At 42.0% G+C, this 13,863-nt stretch overlaps 1 protein-coding gene across 2 annotated transcripts in view; it reads right to left on the bottom strand.

Annotated features, from left to right (window-relative positions):
• PTPN21 (protein tyrosine phosphatase non-receptor type 21) overlaps nt 1–13,863 on the bottom strand; it is a 111,063-nt gene that overhangs the window by 89,937 nt on the left and 7,263 nt on the right. The window contains exon 2 of one of the 2 annotated variants that reach the window (XM_006158011.3): nt 9,791–10,165. In XM_006158011.3, coding sequence (XP_006158073.1) covers nt 9,791–9,970 — 180 coding nt within the window. In that variant the 5' untranslated portion in view covers nt 9,971–10,165. The other variant, XM_006158012.3, reaches the window with a different exon arrangement.

Raw genomic sequence — 13,863 nt, 5'->3', positions numbered from 1 at the left:
TAATTCCTATACTTACTTTTATGGCTAATTCTTAATTATTCAAATCAAGTGAGAAAAGGAACATAAAACCTGAAAATCAAGAAAAATCCCTGATCGTTTTATAATTGGTTTTGAACTTTGGAAAGCTTTTTATCTAGGTAGAGAGGCCAATCTAACGTTTTGTTTGCTTCAGGTGGTCCAACAGCTGTAACTGAAAATATTTATTGATCTTCGTCTATATCTCAGTATTACCTGTTTGATAATATACATACCTGAATTACTACTCAGCCCAAACTGTTTGTAAGTATTGTACTTTCACTTTACACATATCTCAGCTATTTTTAGAGTGCAAATGAAACAGCTAGTACTGAGGAATTGCACATGAAATTCTCCAGGTCTACTCAGATAACAGTCAAGATTAGGTCAGTGGATATTTGAAATACCTAAGACTCTAACTTAAAATAAAACGTTCTGGTGGCTAAGAATACTTTGTAAAGTTGTGCTTGACAGTAATGGTTTGTATTATATGCTTGATTCCTCTCTGTTCCAACAAATCCCTTAGCCAAAAACTGTCCCCATTTGCCAGCAGGCGCTCTGAGAAGGATTTGTTCAAAGTTCAGTGAGGAAGTTGACACTCCCTCCACACAACAATCGGACCTCAGGGAATCACTGGAGCCAGATCACTTTTGAAGTGTTTTATTAGAAGTCCCAAAGTTTAAAAAAAAAAAAAAAAGGAAAAGTCTACCAAAAAGGTGCTTTTAAACCTCTGTGCAAAGTTTTGCAAAGGTTTGGCTCTCTCCAGGAAATAAAATCATAGGGCAAATAAAGGCTATTTAACTGAACTGCTGTTCCATACTTATCCATCTAAATTCAAAAGAATCTTAATATTTAAACTAAGTAGACATTGATTCAGCAGCTATGCACTGTAAAGTGCAAGACCTATCCCAAACCCTGGTAAACAACTTTCCTACTCTGATGGAGCACACCTTCTTAAGAACAAAAACTTGATATGTATTTATAAATACAATTTAAGAAACACCTCAGGGAGTCTGGCAGGTGGTGTGGTAGTTAAGGTGCTGGACTCCCACCCACATGGCCAACCATGGTTTGAATCCCAGACCTGGTGGCTTGCTTTCTCATTTTCCCTTTCTCTCTCTCTCTCTCTGATAAAATTAAAAATAAATAATAATAGGAACCAGCAGATGGTGTAGTGGTTATGTCACTGGACTCCCACATAGTTGACTGTGGGTTCAAGTCCAACACCAGGTGAGTTGAAACTCATGTCGGGTGCGTGTGCATGCATGCCCAAGACCCCAAGAGGAAAATGGAGGCAAAGGGATTAAGGCGTGGCCATTCCCCCTGGGGAGTGATTTCTCATTTTATGTGTCTCTGTCGGGCAAGCACATGTGCCCTAGAACAAAAATATCTCTCTCAAAATAGAGAAATAAATAATATTACCAAATAAAATTAAGTAAAGTAAATAAATCTTTAAAAAAAGGAAACATCTCAGGACCAGCAGTTAGTGTAATGGCTATGTCGCTGAACTCCCATGTAGTCGACTGCAGTTGAAGTTCTGGACTCGGTGGCTTAAAATCAAGCTGGGTGCATGTGTGTGCGTGCCCAAGATTCCGAGAGAAGAATGGACAAGAAGGGATTGCGGTGTGGCTATCCCCCCCCCAGGTGATTTCTCACTTTCTATCTCTCTGTCTCTTTGTCTCTCTGTCTCTGTCTTTCTGGCAAATACATGTGCCCTATAGCAAAACCTCTCTCAAAAAAAAAAGAAATATCTCAAGAAGATCTACAATAAACCACAAGGCAAGCAAATATCCAAAGCCTATAATTAAGAAATGAGGTCACAGTGAGGACATGTAAATTTTGCTGAATTTCCAACTCCCTCAACAAAATATTTTGGAGGTAATTTTACCAATAGCTCAACTTCAGATTGCCTTCTAAGTTCTATTTATCTATTTTGTTTGTTTTAATTATTTAATTATTTATTACTTATTTGTTTTAATTTTTTTAGCCAGAGGCTGTATGTGTATGAGAAAGAGAGAAAGAGAGAAAGAGAACACACGTTTAAATGTGTGCTCCCCAACACGGAGTGGTCTTGCTGCAATTCTTTTATCCTCCATTTTTTCATCCCGTCAGGATTCTGGACACACGTGCATATGCCTGCATATTTTTCAAGCTACTGGGCTGAGATTCAAAGCTGGTAGCCGTGTGGAATCTGACTTCCTTTAAACAGAACCTCAATCCACGCTACAGGCCAGCCCTCTCTAAAATCTAAATGATAAAATTAACATATTTTGTACCACGTCAAACACATGAAAAATTACCTTGAAAGGATTTCCAGGATCTTAGACCTTCTCTTAGAGCTTAGGGAAGGATTAAAAAACTTAAACTCTAACCTATGTAACATTAAGCTAAATAATAAGGACCTTAAGATCAAGGAAGCCAAGAGAATATAAGAAGTAACAGCTTGCTGGGGCTGGCAAGTGGCACGGTGGTTAAAGGCACTGGACTCCCACATGGCCGACCACGGTTCAAGTCTCAGACCTGGTGGCTTGCTTTCTTACTTCCTCTCTCTCTGTCTCTCTCTGATCAACCTGAAAAATAATAATAAATAAAGTTAAATAAAAAAAAGAAGTAACAGCTTGCAATGGATCTAATTAAAATCCATGATGGCATGATAGAAAAATACGATTACAACATGTAATACTGAACAAAGATTCTTGAAAAAGACATAACCTAAAGAAAAAAATATATAAACCTTAAAGCAAAATTTTATAAAACTATTTTTTATGAAAGCCTAGGGATTAGGTTGAGAGCAAGAGGGAAGGAACAGGGTAAGAACCAACACCCTACTGGAACTCTGGTGTTCCAGGGTAAGGGACACAATGACTTTGTACAAATTCAGATTTTTAGCTGGCATGGAAATAGACATTCAAATACGACCACTAAATTATGACAGCATACAGGGACCAGCAGTTAGCATAATGGCTATGTTGCTGGACTCCCATGTAGTCATCCACGGTTCGCATCCCGGACCTGGTGGCTTAAAACTCACACCAGGTGCGTGTGTGTGCATGCCCAAGATCCCAAGAGGAGAATGGAGGAGAAGGGATTGTGGCGTGGTCATCCCCCTGGGGGGTGATTTCTCGCTTTCTATCTCTCTGTCTTTCTCTGTCTGGCTGGCAAGCACACATGCCCTATAGCAAAAACCTCTCAAAAAAAAAAAATTATGATAGCATACTAACTTTTTTTTTATAGTTTGCTATAGGGCACACAAATTTGCAAAAAAACAGAGATAGAAAGGAAAAGTGAAAAATTCCCCCTCCCCAGAGGGATGGCCATGTTGCAATCCTTTCTCCATTCTCCTCTCAGGATTTTGAGCAAGCACACACATATGTGCACGTTTTCCAAGCCTCTGAATATGGGACTAGAACCACACAGTCAGTCACATGAATCCAACCACCCTAACCCCCGTGCCACCTACTGTCCCACATGCTAACATTTTAACAGTTTAGTAATGTGTAAAAAATGTGATTCTCAGTACCCAATATAAGAACATAAATAAGCATGTATTCTCTCAGTAAATGAAAGAAATGATAATATTTACAAAAGAAAAGAGTTCATCTGAAGAGAATTTGGTCAGTCACCACAATGTGGGTGGGGGAGTCCCAATACTGTCAACAATAACATAATGAAGACTAACACTGAAAGTTCCCTAAATACCAATCTCCTGCTAAATATTTTATATTTACATTAATAATTACTTAATAAGTGGTAGCACTGGGAATCAAACTTATCGGGTCATCTGTAAAGTCATGACGCATTTTTTAATAGAAAACACAGAAATTTACGTCATGACTTTCTTGATGACCTAATAGGTATTTCTGACTCTATAGAGAATTTTTTAAAGTATGTAGGTTTTATTTATTAATTCTTTCTAAGTTTTTAAATTTTCTTTTATTCATCATATTTTTAAAATTTGACCAGGGAGGGGGGCCTGCAGTTGTCATGGTGGTTAAGGTGACTGAACTCCAACATGGCTCACTACAGTTCAAGTCCCGGACCTGCAGCTTGCTTTCTCACTTTCCTTCTCTCTCTCTCTCTCTCTCCAGACAACTTCACACCCAACATAAATAAATATATAAATAAATAAATAAATAAAATAAGAGACAATGAATGAAATTTTTTTAAAAAATTCGACCAGAGCGAGAGAGGGAAAGTGAAAAAAGCAAGCCACCATGTCCAGGACTTGAACCCTGGACAGCCATGTCAGAGTCCAGTGATATAACCATTACACGATCTGCTGCTCCCAAGAATATTTATTTTTTAAACAGTCTTGTCAAGAGGCAAATAGAAGGCAGTGCCCACAGATATCTGCACTGCCAGAGGAAAGGGTGCCCAACCCAAAGGAAATTGTCTGGTCCTGGAAGCAGCAGGAAAAGATGTAACTTTCTCAAGGCAGCACCTCTTCTCTGACTCTGCTCACCAAGCAACTTCTGGTTTGCTCAGGCAAATCACATCCAGCCAGTGGGTACATGTACTTGGGGCCCCTGTCAGTTTCATATCACATTCTAAGTTCCTAAACCAGTTATCTTAGTTTTAACACATCATTCTGAGTGAGTGGCATTAACACAGGTCTTCCTTCTCTCGACATCAGGTTTCTTAGCCTGCCCACGGGAGTCTGGTCTGTGCTGATCCATCCAGGTGATACTGCCCCGTGGGAGTGGCCTGGTCCAGCTAATACCCACTTGTTTCACCACCTCCTTCAAGTCTCTGTAATAAATATTTTCAAAATTGGAGAAAAAGTTCTCTAATTCCCCTTACATGCCATAAGGACTTTCACAGCCTCTCTTGGGGGGGAAAAATATTGTGAAACTCAATAAATTATAGGCAGGGAATTTCAAAAGCTCTGAGAAGCTATTGTTATAATGAACAGCAATATTGTCCTAAGGGAATAATCTGTTTTCCCATTCTTAAAAGTCACTTTCTACAGAGGAGAAGGGATTGCGTCGTGGCCATCCCCCTGGGGGGGGATTTCTCGCTTTCTGTCTCTCTGTCTCTCTCTATTTGTCTGGCGAGTGCACGCGCCTTATAGCAAAAACTTCTCCAAAAAAAGAGAAAAAAAAAGTCACTTTCTGTAGTCAAGCACAGAAAATTTAGGAAAAAGTTCATCTAAGTTCACTAAATTGAATATAAACAAAAATTATTTAATTTTTTTTTTCACCAGAGGGTTTGCACGCAAAAGAGAGAATAGGGAGAGAGAAAAAGCACCTCTCAACATGGCCTGGTCACACCACAATCCTTTTTTCCCCTTATTTCTCCATCCTAACATGCTTAGCATGTTTTTCGAAGCTGCTGAGGTCTGAACTACAGTCAGCCATGTGGGATATAGATAGCTTTGCACAGTGCTTAACCACTACTCTATAAAGCCAGCCCCAAACTTTCTAATTTAGTATAAACTATCTCAGACATTTGTGAAAACATGAGAGGAAAAAAGTCACAGACCCACACACCTAGCTTGAAAAGTAAACTACTGGGGCTAGCAGGTAGCATGGTGGAAAAGGCACTGGAATCCCACATGGGAGACCGCAGTTCAAGTCCTGGACCTGGCAGCTTATTTTCTCACTTTTCCTCTCTCTCTCTTTCTGTCTCTCTGGTCAGTGAAAGTGCTTGTATAGCAAATTTTAAAATAATAATAATAATAAATAAAGTAATTTTTTCTAAAAAAAGAAATAAACTACTACTGATATAGCTGAAGCCCCTGGTATAGCATCATGACAGTATTACTGGGTAGCCCTTATAATTTTCATTTTGAAAGTGAAGGGGCCAGGCAGTGGCACAACAGTAACACAATGTTCTGAGAGGCTGACCACATCAGAAAGTCTGGATTCAAAGCTAGAGGCCCCCCTGTGCATTTGGAGCTGGTTGAGGTTGGGAGTGGATCATGGCCTAAGAACCATGTTGCGGGTGCCTGTCTCTCTTTCTCTCTCTCTGGCTCATGAAAGAAAAAATTAATTAATTTGTTTAAAAGGCAGTGAAATGGTATTCAAAGAAACAAGAAGAGTTAAAGACTTTTCCTCCCAATTTATATTTCGATAATTGCAAATCTGTCAACAAATCTACATGGTAATCCCAGGTCTGGCTGGTGAGAGAACAGGGCAAGATACCAACATATCAATATGTCTTAGTATGAATCATGCACATGCTAGGAACAGGTGTCACCCCACTCGGATTATTTCTGAACAGTCACTTGGTGAGATTAGGCCTGGTGCTTAAGCCATCTGTTTGTTTATAAGCTGCAGAGTTTGTGGTGCTCTCAAAGGAAAAGTTGGCTATACAAACTTCCTAACCGTAGCTATTGTTAAATGTTGGAAAAGGTGGGATACTGGAACCAGCTGTTAGCATAATGGCTATGTCGCTGGACTCCCATGTAGTCAACCGCAGTTCAAGTCCCAGACCCAGTAGCTTAAACTCACATCGGGCGCATGAGCGTGTGTGCCCAAGATCCCGAGAAGAGAACAGAGGAGAAGGGATTACATGAAGCGTAGCCATCCCCCCTGGGGGGTGACTTCTCGCTTTCTGTCTCTCTGTCTCTCTCTGTCTGTCTGGCGAGCGCACGCACCCTATAGCAAAAACCTCTCCAAAAAAAAAGGCAAGAAAGCAGGACAGGTCAATGAGACCTGCTCAGTGGTCACTTTCTCATCCTTAGCTGCTTCATCTCAGTTTCCTCCCAAGGCTCTGCCCTCCTCTACTCAACCCTGTGGCTCTGCAACAACCATTTTCTTCCCCAGACTGCCTCACACCTTCTCTTGGCCTTGACTAAGTCACCTAGGCTGATGATTTCCAGATCTCTTCCCACCACCTGGATATCTTACCTGTGCTCCAGACCAGCATATCTAGCTGTCTGTTCAACATCTTCAAATGGCACCTCAAACTGAGCAATTATTTCCAAAACTGAACTGAACTGCAATAAATCTATTCTTCCTTTTATGCTGCCTTTTTCAGTGAGAGCCATTGCCAGCCACTGAAAACCTGAGTATCAACCTGGATCCCTTGCTAACCTTTCCCATTATGTGGTAGACAGGTCTTGAACACCTCCAGATCACACCCGCTTCCTACCCCTGTACATGCAAGCCAGTTGACCATTATCTGTACCTGGACAACTCCTCTCTATCAGTCTCCAGAAAGCTCGCTCTTTGCAAAAAAACAATCATATCACACTCCCGTTTAATTACCCTTTACTACTTCTCTACTACTCTTAAAAAAAAGTCCAAATCCTTTAGCAAAATCTCCAAATTATGTGCTTCCCCATCTCCACCTTGCCTTTCTGCTCCATACTTGAGACTTCAAGCAGACCCACTGCCTCCACAGCTTTGGCCTCGAGCAGTTCCCTTTGTTGGAACAAGCTTTTACAAGACCCGACAGGATACCCTAGCTGCATCCTTCAGGTTGCAAGCTAAGACATCACGTGCCCTGAGAAGCTTTCTCTTTGCTGTCCCTCAAAGGTCTAAAATGGCCTCTCCTTCCCCTTTTCACGGCATGCAGCAGGCCCATTTTCTTGGAAGTTTCAGCACTAGGGTGAGCTCCTAGTATACACAGTGCTGGGACTTACAGTTCTTCAACATGGAATGATCAACTGACTGGATGGTCACCAGGGGCAAACTTGATGTATCTGACCTGTTTTTTTTTTTTTTTTTAATTCCAGAGGGCACATGCACATGTACAGCAGAGAAAAAGAGAAAGAGCAACTTCAAATAGCTGGTTATGCTGCAACCCTTTCACCTCCAATTCTCCATTTGTCAGGATCATGGACATGTGCGTATCAGATGTGTTTTTCTCTTTTTTTTTTTCTTTTTTTTTTAGAGAGATTTTTCCTATAAGGTATGTACACTGGCTGGAGAGACAGAGACAGAAAGCAAGAAATCACACCCCCCCCAGGGGGATGGCCACACCGCAATCCTTTCTCCTCCACTATCCTGAGATTTGGGGCATGCACACACACATGCCCGGCATGTTTCAAGCCACTGGGTCCAGAACTTGAATCATGGTCAACTATGTGAGAGTCCAATGATGTAACCATTACACCATCTTCTAGTCCTGGTCCCAGATGTGTTTTTTTCAAGCCACCTCTAGGACCAGGATTTGAACCCTGATTGGTCATGTAAGACCCTGCTTCCTCTGAGCAGCACCCATTGTACTATGGGTCTGGTCTCTATTCTTGACATTTTATGAACTACAGTATCGTTGTGGGATTTCTTGTTAGCAAAATAACATGACATTCAAGTGGAATAAACGATTTCCCCATCTTTCTCTTACCCCAGAACCAGGCAGCCAAAGGCAGTGAGCGTACTAGATTTAACCAGAGTCCATTCTTCACAAGCCTTACATAACATTTTAAATTTAAGATGTTATGCGGATGTGAAGGCTCCAAAACTTCCTACAAATTTGATTAGGGATTCCCCAGGGCAAACTTCCCTATGATTACCCTTATACGCTAGTTACAGAGCTATGGCTTTACATGTACATTAAACCACATACCCATCCTGAGAATTAGGCACCACTATTATCCCCAAGGTTCACATGGGAGAATGAGGGCTCAGAGATATTAAATAACTTGCCAAGGGTTACACAACTAGTTAGTGAGGAAACTAGAATTCAATCTCAAGCAATATGTCTGTAGAATCTTGGCAATGCCTGCGGAAAAAATAGTCAATGAAAGCTGAATGAATGAAGACAGAATGTACTAGAGATCCAGGGGCTCTGGCCCAGGGGTAATGCAGGTTCAGATTTCCAGGTTGGCTTGAAAACATGCACAGGGTATGCAGGCACCCAGGATCCTGAGGAGCTGGAAGGCTGGGAGGAAGGGATTGTGGCATGATGAGACACTGTCAAGTACTTCTCTCTCTCGCTCATGCACACATACAATATCATTAAAAAAAAAAACAAACTAACCTAAATAAATAAATAAAAAACCACCTAGAGATCACAGCAGTCCATTCATTGTAGTTATATTAGAAAACAGGAGCTTGGAGGACCAGCAGTTAGCATAACGGCTATGTTTCTGGACTCCCATGTAGTCGACTGTGGTTCGAGTACTGGACCCGGTGGCTTAAACTCACACCAGGCACGTGTGCGTGCGTGCCCAAGATCCCGAGAGGAGAATGGAGGAGAAGGGATTGAGGCGTGGCCATCCCCCTGGGGGGGGGGGTGATTTCTCACTTTTTGTCTCTCTGTCTGTCTCTATCTTTCCGGCAAGTGCATGCACCCTATAGCAAAAACCTCTCAAAAAAAAAAAACAAAACAAAAAAGGAGCTTGGGACCAGTGGGTGGTGTGGTGGTTGGGCACTGGACTCCCATAAGGCTGACTACAGTTTGAGTCCTGGACCTGGCAGCTTGCTTTCTCAGTTTCCCTCTCCCCCTTTCTGTCTCTCCTAGTGAACACATGTGCCCTATAACAAATTTTAAAATAATAATAATAATGATAAATGAAAAGTTTTAAAAAGAAAGCTGAAGCTTGGATAACCCAAAGTGCATTCATATTTGATTCCAGATAACATTGTTGGGAATATAAACACATTTGCAACTCAGGGACTATCAATTCTCTTATGGGGTACCACCAAGGAAAGACTTCTTACTCTCATCTATTCCTTCCTCATGGGATGGGGGCTGCAAGCTCAACTCAAACACCAGTGAAGACAGGCTTTGAGTTCTGATGGGTTAGAACACAGCACGTGTCAACGAGGCTGGGAACGAAGGAGTGAGGCCGGTTGGAGAAGCCCGCTCCTCTTCTGCAGCTTACCTCCCGCAGCTCCAGTCTTTGGGCCACAGCCTCTAGGCTCTCCTGGCCAGTGCTCTCCACAGACAGCGTGAACTCCACAAACTCGTTATTGAGCAGCTGGATCCGTGCAACCAGGCAGCTCTTGCTAGACACCGTGTAGCGCCGGGTGCGTTTCAGTTTCAATCCAAATGGCAGTGGCATCTTCTTTCAAGAGTAGAGGGGTCAAGAGGGAAAAGCACCCCCACCAGTCCAGCGGTGGTAACGCCAGGAGAAAGAGGTCCTCTCCTGGCGAGAAGAACGCTGTCCAGGCTCCCAATCCTCACCCAGCAGCTGCTGCCGCCATTAAAAAGCAACCGAGTCTCTGAAGGCCAGGCAAAAGGGGCGTCCACGCCAGCGCTGAGGAAAGACAAAGGCCAGTTATGTGAACAATGGTAACTCTGGACTTTGCTTTCAAAAATACAAATCGATGTCGCTGGACTCCCATGTAGTCAACTGTGGTTTGAGTGCCGGACCTGCTGGCTTAAACTCACACCGGGCGCGTGTGTGCGAGCGTGCCCAAGATCCCGAGAGGAGAATAGAGAAGGGATTGGGGCGTGGCCATCACCCTGGAGGGTAATTTCTTGCTTTGTTTCTGTCTCTCTCTTTCTGGCAAGCGCATGCGCCCTATAGCAAAAAACCTCTCCAAAACAACAACAAAAAAGTAATAAAAAAACACAAACCGATAATCCTTTGGGCTGGGGAAAAAAGAAAGTACTAACAGGATCTGGGAAGCAAGAGCATCGGGCTCTGCCTGGGGCAGCCTCCACCCCTCCCTAGATCCTGCAAACAGTGATAATCACCACCTGTGGCCACCTACAGGCTTCAGGGAGACAACCCCCAATTTCGCAGTTAGCATTAGTGGTGGCCCTCTCCTATTTTGGATAAGGTGTTTTTTTCATAGGTAACTTTTTTGGACTCCCAATATTCCCAATGTCAGAGTTTAGTCTGTGAGATAAGTACACAACAACTCCAAGAGAACTAGGTTCCAATCCCAGTCCCTCAAGTGAAATTAACCCTGAAAGAAAAAGGGAGGAGTAATCCCCTCTAACACAGGGCGACCGTGAGATCCCTACCGGGGCACGTGCTTAACAAGATTTGTAGAAACTCTTTCTGGTTGATAAATATTTACGTCATCAAATGGATTTATTTATAAACAAATTATAAAAGACCTCACAAATGTTTGTCGTCGGAGGACCACCAACAGCGGTAGTTCTGGAAAGCGTGGCCCGGCTCCGCCCACGGGTGGCCCCGTCCCAGAAAAGTCGGTCAGCAGGGCCTTAAACGTCATGTTGGGTTAACCAGGGTAAGACGGGAGTCCAGGCTATGAAGCAAACCTGGGGCGCCAGCTCCTCCCGCGTCCCCCTGGGGGAAGTGCAGGAGACGTTGCCAGGGAAACAAGTAGGCATCACGTAGCCGGAACCCTCCGCACACGACCGCGTTTCCGGACGGACGTGCTCGCATTGGACTAGCCCCTTCGCTCCGGGTGGGGACATTTAAAGGGGCCACCTCGAGCCCAATAGGCTGTGGAGAGAGTGGGCGGGTCCAGTTAGGTCAAGCATTTGGAGCCGCCGGACCTTTCCAATACACTGCCATTAACCACACCTGTTGCCGGTAACTAGTGAGCTGAGTCGAACTGGGGGGCCAGGAGCATGAGGTTTCCATATCAGCTGCATTTATTTTCCCCCAACATAAATCTACAAAATTCCGCATAGTTCTAGGATCTGTCCCAAGAACCTAGAACTATGCGGATCTAGGATCTCGGGACAGTTCCCACCCTCCTGCGTTGCCTACACACAGGCTGCCCCTGAGGAGGAATCGCTTAGCGAGGCCGGATCTGAAATGGTTACCCTGAACTCGGTCAGGAACCACACCGAGGGGCAGCATGCCCTCAGCCCTCTCATCGGTAGACAGAAGCTAGGCTGGAGAAGAAGCGGCCTTTTCAGCTTCAGGCTGGAATGGGCCGAGCTGGGAATCCATTCCACATTTCTCACCCCCAGTCGTCTGCTCAGTCCCGCTCTCCAGCAAGCTCTCAGCCGAGGTAATGGGCACTCGGGGCTGCGGAATGGCAGAGCTAGAGAACAGGATTTAACTATTACCCTTGGCTTTGCCAAATTTAACATTTTGAAATTCCATTCCACAAAGTGTATTGCGTGTCTGGGTACAAGGCAGTGTAGTGAGCATCGTGAGAAATCCAAGACGAATCCTAAGCCGTCGCTGCCCTTAAGGAGATTACAAGCATGCTATAATTACATACAGAGCTGTATCTCTAAGAACCCGACCACAGTTTTTCTCTGTCTGGTTTTGGGGGCTTTGCTTGGGTTTTGCTGGAGCTATAGTTATCGCCAGATAGCTCAGAAAAACGAAAAGTTAAAACAAGGGATAGAGAAAAGAGAGGAAAAACAAACTTAGAATTGCCTAAAGCACTGTCTCTTCTGTAGGTAAAAGCACCATACTTTGGAGGGAAATGGAAATATTAGAAAAAAGATATGGTCTCTATTTGCAGAAGTTTTCAGCACACTGCTGTCAGAAAAATAGTTGAAGAAAAGTTTTTAAAAAAAAAAAATCCAGAAATGAGAAGCTTAACCTGATTTAAGATTTAATTCCAATTAAAGTAGTGTTTATATAATTTAAGAATGCTGTATATACTTATCCTGTATACTGAATATACTTTCATAAGATGAGTGTGTGGATTCCAATTTTATATACAAGTTATGGTAATGGGAAACAAGATACATTAAGTAGTATAGATGAACAAGATATTGAATTTATGAAGAAGAAATATAAGGATCTGTAGTAGGGGCTATTTAAGGTAGTCCACTAGAAATATAGAACTATTAATTCAAAGTCAATAGATACTATACTATATAACTTAATTAAGCTGAGATTAAACAAACTGAGGATAACACTTGCAACTGTCCCTGAGATTTGAAATGTCTTTACAGCATCAGGGATAAGGAAAAGTCCACATTTTCTTTTTTATTTTGATAGATGGTACAATCAAGTTGAAAGTGTATATCTCACATTTTGCCAAGATACATCCATAAGGTTTATTTTTTGCTTATTTATATAAAACATGCTGTGTTGAAATAATGTACAATCAGGTTGAAAGTGTATATCTCACATTATTTTGCCAAGATACATCCATAAGGTTTATTTTTTGCTTATTTATATAAAACATGCTGTGTTGAAATAATGTTCTGCTTAATTGTTATCAAATTATCAATGATTTACATACTTTAATGTTCAGTTTTATACAGTATTTGCTACCAAGTGATGACCAAGTTATGAATGTTTTTTAATATATTATTAAAACCAAAAGAAGTAGAAATATAAGATGCTTTGGGGGTGTCTCTTTAGGTGTAAAATATACAATAATTTGAAAGGTAGTTAAGTCTGTAATTGCAGTTTATCTAACTCCTAAAGTAAATGCATAATTTATAAATAGCTTTTAAAGGAAAGCATATATCTTCTCTCCAAAACTCATTATATGGTTAAAAAAAAAAAAGCAGATACATTAAATTCAGATTCAGTACAAGTTTACAAAAGCAGTCTGAGTTATATTATTTTTGAATTCATTTTAATTTTCCCACTCCACATCCCATTCCAAAGCTTCCCAAGAACACTAAAAGTCTGACTCTTGTAGAATTCTTCCCCTCACACACACCTCAGCCAGGCTGCTAAAGTCCTCACCCCACGTAATCTTGCCAATGTTGCTTTAAAACACAATAAACATTAACAAGAGACTGTGTATGACATTTTTAGAATAATAGCTATATTTATAGCATTAAATCAAGACGATGCTTCTTACCACGAAACAATTTTGCATAGACGCATAAGATACCCTGAAAGAAAACAGGTTACTATTTTCAGAGTAAAATTACTGTCATCCCAACTCTTAAAAAAAAAAAAAAAAAAACTGTCAGCAACTATTAGGCATTCTGCGGTTGTCACTTGGAGCACACGAATGTTGTGAATGTTTTTGCGGGCACACGCTATTATTATAAGGCTTTCTCAGCAAAAAGGAAAATAGGACGAGCCTGCCAAGAGAGGCCAAT

The sequence above is a fragment of the Tupaia chinensis genome, unplaced genomic scaffold (genome assembly GCF_000334495.1).
Source record: "Tupaia chinensis unplaced genomic scaffold, TupChi_1.0 Scaffold000568_1, whole genome shotgun sequence".
Taxonomy (NCBI): domain Eukaryota; kingdom Metazoa; phylum Chordata; class Mammalia; order Scandentia; family Tupaiidae; genus Tupaia; species Tupaia belangeri.
This window is presented reverse-complemented; position numbering and strand designations above follow the sequence as displayed.